Source organism: Sapajus apella, unplaced genomic scaffold (genome assembly GCF_009761245.1).
Source record: "Sapajus apella isolate SASKATOON/1434 unplaced genomic scaffold, GSC_monkey_1.0 scaffold88, whole genome shotgun sequence".
Lineage (NCBI taxonomy): Eukaryota > Metazoa > Chordata > Mammalia > Primates > Cebidae > Sapajus > Sapajus apella.
In genome coordinates this window covers 5715598-5721283 of record NW_022437028.1, presented here as the reverse complement: position 1 = coordinate 5721283, position 5686 = coordinate 5715598, and the positions used below count along the sequence as shown (strand labels likewise).

General features: G+C 47.8%; 1 protein-coding gene across 5 annotated transcripts in view; it reads left to right on the top strand.

Annotated features, from left to right (window-relative positions):
* Positions 1-2962, top strand: part of HIP1 (huntingtin interacting protein 1) — a 212411-nt gene extending 209449 nt beyond the window's left edge. For 4 of the 5 annotated variants that reach the window (XM_032254993.1, XM_032254997.1, XM_032254996.1 and 1 more), the window contains exons 30-31: positions 51-159; positions 920-2962. In XM_032254993.1, coding sequence (XP_032110884.1) covers positions 51-159; positions 920-972 — 162 coding nt within the window. In that variant the 3' untranslated portion in view covers positions 973-2962. The remainder of the gene's footprint in view (positions 1-50; positions 160-919) is intronic. The other variant, XM_032254994.1, reaches the window with a different exon arrangement.
* The last annotated feature ends 2724 nt before the right edge of the window (positions 2963-5686 follow it).

The window sequence follows — 5686 nt, the reverse complement described above, 5'->3', positions numbered from 1 at the left end:
AAAACTTAGAGAGCCGATCAAAAGAAAATCCCACTTACTTTCCCTTGCAGGTTAGGGTGCTAGAGCTAGAAAATGAATTGCAGAAGGAGCGTCAAAAACTGGGAGAGCTTCGGAAAAAGCACTACGAGCTTGCTGGTGTTGCCGAGGGCTGGGAAGAAGGTGAGCTGACTCCAAGGAGGGAGGGGAAGCTGTGTGGCCAGGGCCTTCCCCTAGAATGGAACAGAACAAGGAACCCACCAGATCGGTGGCTTCTTCCTTCTCTTCTCTCTTCATAGAATCTGTTTTCTCTTGAGTTGTAAATAACCTTTAAGCCTAACTCTGGGTGAAATTGTGGTGAATTGAAAGCTTTTGTTGTCACCTTTTAAGACCTAAACATTGATTATAACTCATTCACTGTCATTCCCTCCCAGGACCAGCTAGCCCGTCGACTCCCTGGGAATTTAGTTTCTGGCCAGCAGAGAGTTGTAAAATGAATGAATAGTGGTCAGTGGAGATCTGACAGACAGAGACAAGTGAATTACGAGGTTCTGACTATCTAGAGCCAGTGAAGGACATCAATTGCCAAAAGATAGAAGGAATCAGTTGCTGAGAAATGGAGTGTCATGGAGTCACGTTTAGCCTGCCAGCCCAGAGACTTGCCATCCATCACCTCGAGTCTGTATGTTGCTGTCTGCCTGTCGAAAGCAGTCAGCTTGATCACAGCCAAGATTGTTGACTCTTATTGGACTTGACTGACTCTGGGCAGCAACCATAGACAGATCCTAGTCATTCCTAGACACCAAACTTGGGGACTAGGTGATTACACCATGGTTATGATTATAATGTATTTTCGAGACCCACATGGTGGCAGGCTTTGTTGGTTAAGTGAATGCACGCATGCAGGAAGTGCTTTGCAACATAAATTATCATTGTCTTTTAGGAACAGAAGCATCTCCACCGACATTGCAAGAAGCGGTAACCGAAAAAGAATAGAGCCAAACCAACACGCCATATGTCAGTGCAAATCCTTGTTACCCATCTCTGTGTGTGTTATTTCCCCAGCCACAGGCCAAATCCTTGAAGTCCCAGGGGCAGCCACACCACTGCCATTACCCTGTGCCGAGGACCTGCATGACTCTTCCAAAGACTCCCTCCATAGTAACACCCTTTCTGTTTGGGCCCATGGTCATCTCTGTTCTTTCCCCGCCTCCCTAATTAGCATCCAGGCTGGCCAGTGCTGCCCATGAGCAAGCCAAGGTCCAAAGAAGGATGGTAGGGGGCAGGGCCACTCAACAGAGAGGACCTCCATCCAGTCCTGCTGACTGCTTGACCCCCACGCAATGGGTATCCTTAAGAGAGGGGCTGCTTGCTGTTTGTTGACAGCTTGGAGAGGGAAGAGCTTATGCTTTTTCTTTTCTGTTTTCTTCTCAGTCTTTTCAGTTTCATCATTTACATAAACTTGTGAGCATCAGAGGGCTGATGGATTCCAAACTAGGACACTACCCTGAAATCTGCACAGTCAGAGGGACAGCAGGAGTGTCCTGGCTGTGAATGCCAAGGCCATTCTCCCCCTCTTTGGGCAGTGCCATGGATTTCCACGGCTTCTTATGGTGGTTGGTTGGGTATTTTGGTGGTTTTTTCTTTTTAATTTTCACTCACATAGCCAACTCTCCCAAAGGGCACACCCCTGGGGCTGAGTCTCCGGGGCCCCCCACTGTGGCAGCTCCGGCGATGGTGCTGCCCAGGCCTCTCCTTGGTGCTCCACCTCCGCCTCCACGCTGAGCAGGTGCTGTCCCACCCAGGCCACGCTTCAGGGTCAGGCGGAGCTGCTGAGTGACAACTTTCCTCAAAAGGCAGAAGCAGAGCGAGTGCCTTTCCCTCCTAAAGCTGAACCCCGGCGGAAAGCATCTGTCCACCTTCACAAGGGAGAGGACAACAGAAAGAGGGACAAGAGGGTGCGCACAGCCCCGGTCTTCACAGGACACACTTCTTAGGAGTTCCCGAGACCAGGCTCAAAAACCTTTATCACATGCTTGAATGGAGCTGGTGAGATCAGCAACACTACTTCCCCTGGAATGAACTGTGAATGGTCTGTGTCACGTGGGCCATCTCCCTTGGCCCAGAGAAGGAGCGTGGGAGCGATCCCCAACTCCTTTCTGCAGATGCCTGCCTTGGCATCCTCTTGATTCGGAGGATCATTCCACCTTCTACGCAATTGACAAACCCGGAAGATCAGGTGCAATTGCTCCCATCAGGAAAGAATCCTATACTTGGTTTGCTGCCCTTAATGTTTATTACCAACCTCCTTAAACAGCAACAGCCTACGGAGAAATGCTTGGAGCAGTCAGGACTTCAGGTGTGACTACGACAAGGCTCATCTTTCTGCCCGGCTACATCAGCCTTCAAGAATCAGAAGCAAGGCCAAGGTGCTGGACCGTTACTGACTCGGATCCCACAGCAAGGAGACCGTTCAGAGCTCTGGGGTCAGAGAAAATGAGAAAGGAGGGAACCAGCGGCTGTAACTCCCGTCAGCCACATGCCCCAGGCTCTCGCTGCCCTGTGGACAGGGTGAGGACAGAGGGCACATGAACAGCTTGCTAGGGGTGGACAGTCCAGTGGCACTTTTCCTCTTCTAGGTGGACCCCAGCATTTAAGTGACCTTCTGATCTTGGAAAAAAACAGCGTCTTCCTTCTTTATCTATAGCAACTCATTGGTGGTAGCCATCAAGCACTTCCCAGGATCTGCCCCAACGGCACACTGCTAGGTTTTGCTACATGACGGGTAGTGAGACTTCTATTTGATCACTGTGAACCAACCCCCCTCTCCCTAACCCACCCCCTTCCCCAACTCCCTCTCTGTGCATTTTCTAAGTGGGACATTCAAAAAATCCTCTCCCAGGACCTCGGATGACCATACACAGACATGTGACCTCCATACTAGGCTAAGGAAGTATCGGCAGTAGAAATTGGGCAGTATTATGTTGAATGCTGCCTTCTGCTTAGTATTTGCTTCAAGGTTCAGAAGGAATGGTGCGTAAGCATCCCTGTCCCGGTTGTGGCAACTAACCCAATCAGTGTATTCTTGATGTGGGTCAATATTTCCAAAAGTGGCTAGTCCTCCCTTCTAGATCTCAGCCATTCCAAGTCATAGGCTCCAAATTACCGATGGGGCAAAAATTCTAGTGTATTGGATCAAATTAAGATTCTCTGCCCAGCAAGGTGCAGTGGCTCATGCCTGTAATCCCAGCACTTTGGGAGGCCAAGGCAGGAGGATTGCTTGAACCCAGGAGTTTGAGACCAGCCTGAGTGTCGTAGCAAGACCTAGTCTCTACTAAGACTAAAACAAAAAAAAATTAGCTGGGCATGATGGTGTATGCCTGTAGTCTCAGCTAGTTGGAGAGCCGAAGCAAGAGAATTTCTTGAGCTTGGGAAGTCAAGGCTGCAGTGAGCCCTGATTGTGCCCCTATCTCAAAAAAAAAAAAAAGATTCTCTGTCGGAGCCCCGCCCAGAAGTTTGAGGCTGCAGTGAGCCATGATTGCACCACTGCACTCCAGTTTGAGTGACAGAGCAAGACTACATCTCTTTAAAAAGAAAAAAAATTCTCTGAATAATACTCTCTCTAAAAAGAAGCCACAGAAATGTTTAAAACCTTATCAACTGAGCCTGAGTCATAGCGGTTAAGAAAGCACTTAAACAGAAGTGCACTGAAGCAGAAGCTAATTCAGTGTCACATGAGGAAGTACCTGTCAGATGTCACATAATTACTTTTGTAATAGCTCAGATTAGAACAGCCACCCCATTCTCTAGATAAAATCAAATTGTCCTATTGTGACTCTTCTAAAAATGAAGGTGAAGTATTTGATGACACACCTTGGATTAAAACGGGAATCACATCTTAAAGCTAAAAATGAACCTGCCAGCCTTTAAATGAGTCACTGAGCATCACTAGTGATAAGTCTTGGGTAAATGTAAATGGGTCATGACAGGACGAGACAGCAACAAAATAATGGCTTAGGATCGACAAGAGGTTGGAAAACAACCGCATCTGTTACTTAAGTTTGTAATACAGTACCCTGAGACCTCTAGAGAAAAGATGTTTGTTTACATCATAAGAGAAAGAGGCTGGACGAGGTGGCTCATGCCTATAATCCCAGGCACTTTGGGAGGCTGAAGCAGGTGGATCACCTGAGGTCAGGAGTTCAAGACTAGCCTGGCCAACACGGTGAAAACCCATCTCTACTAAAAATACAAAAATTAGCTGGGCGTGGTGGCGGGCACCTATACTCCCAGCCACTTGGGAGGCTGAGGCAGGAGAATCACTTCAACCCCGAGGGCCAGAGGTTTCAGTGAGCCGAGATCACGCCACTGCACTCTAGCCTGGGTCACAGTGAGACTCAGTCTCAAAAAAAAAAAAAAAAAAGGAAAGAAAGAAATAGAAGAGAAGAGCCACCTTGGCAGGGTCATTTTATATCTGAGGAAGGAGTTTAAATGAGACTAGTTTAGATCGTTTGCTGATGTGGCCGTCCATAGCAGTATCCCCAAAATCCCACTGGAGTACGGGTCCCTTAACCCAGTGACTGGAAGAACCACTGTCTAGAGCATCTTTTCTTGGAACCGTCCCAGCTACCAAGTCAGACAGCAAGGTTTATGCCACCAGGTAACATGGGGATCACATGTACATGTCGCTCCAGTCAGATTAGTTGGCTTTGGTCTCTCAACCCTGCGGAGGAGCTAGTTCTCAGTTTGCAGCTGGGAAGTTCTCTCTAGCTCCTTAGTCTAGAGGGGTCTCCCGGCTCCGCTTGACCCTGGTCTTTAATAACCAGTCAGTGTCTTGCTGCCTTCTACCACCTTTCCAAATCTCTGGAAATCCTGCCAGTGAAAGCCTTCAGTTCCAACATTGGTTTTCCAAGCAAACTGGCTTTGCTCTTTCTCTGCCATCCTTGTCCTCCAGAGACTGCACCACGTGTAGCATAGAAAACCACCACCACGGACCTGCCAGCCATCGACACAGCAAACCAGGCCAGCTGTTTGCTGTCAAATTCCTTCCTCTCCCAGGTCCAGGCCAAATACAGGATCAGCACCATTCCGCGGTGTTGTCAGGAGCCAAAACAAAAGGAAACTATTCAAATCCCGTTGGGTTCGATTCTGAGAGTAGATTTTTCCAGACATGTCTTTCAGGTGACCCTCAACTACCTCAGGTTTGAAGGCCCTAAATGAAACTGATTACCACTCATAGGGGCAAACCGAGGGGGTTCGGTTACATCTTGGTGACAACGCAATTGTCTCAAACTTAGAACAAACTCTTTCACACTTTGGTTTGCAGGGATAGGGTTGGGTTTGTTTTTCTTCTGTTTTTAATCTTTCCCCCAGTTTTCCATTAGGGTAGTTCCTTGAAATGAATTTCATTTTTCACTGAGTGCCTACCTTCCCAGGGCAGGTGACCACTGGCTTCTGTTTCCCTCCAACAATACTTTTATTATGGTATTAAGACCTTTCTTTGTATAATACATTGCATCTGTGTTTTCAATTTTTCAAATAAATATTTCCGCCTGGCAATGGAGCGTGGTGGTGATTGACCGGCCAGCTATGATCTTGCCACTGCACTCTATCCTGGGCAACACAGCAAGACCTTATCTCTAAAAAAAAAAAAAGACATATCTGTTTGCACTTCTTAAACATGTTCCATCCTCCTTGTTTACTACCCTGT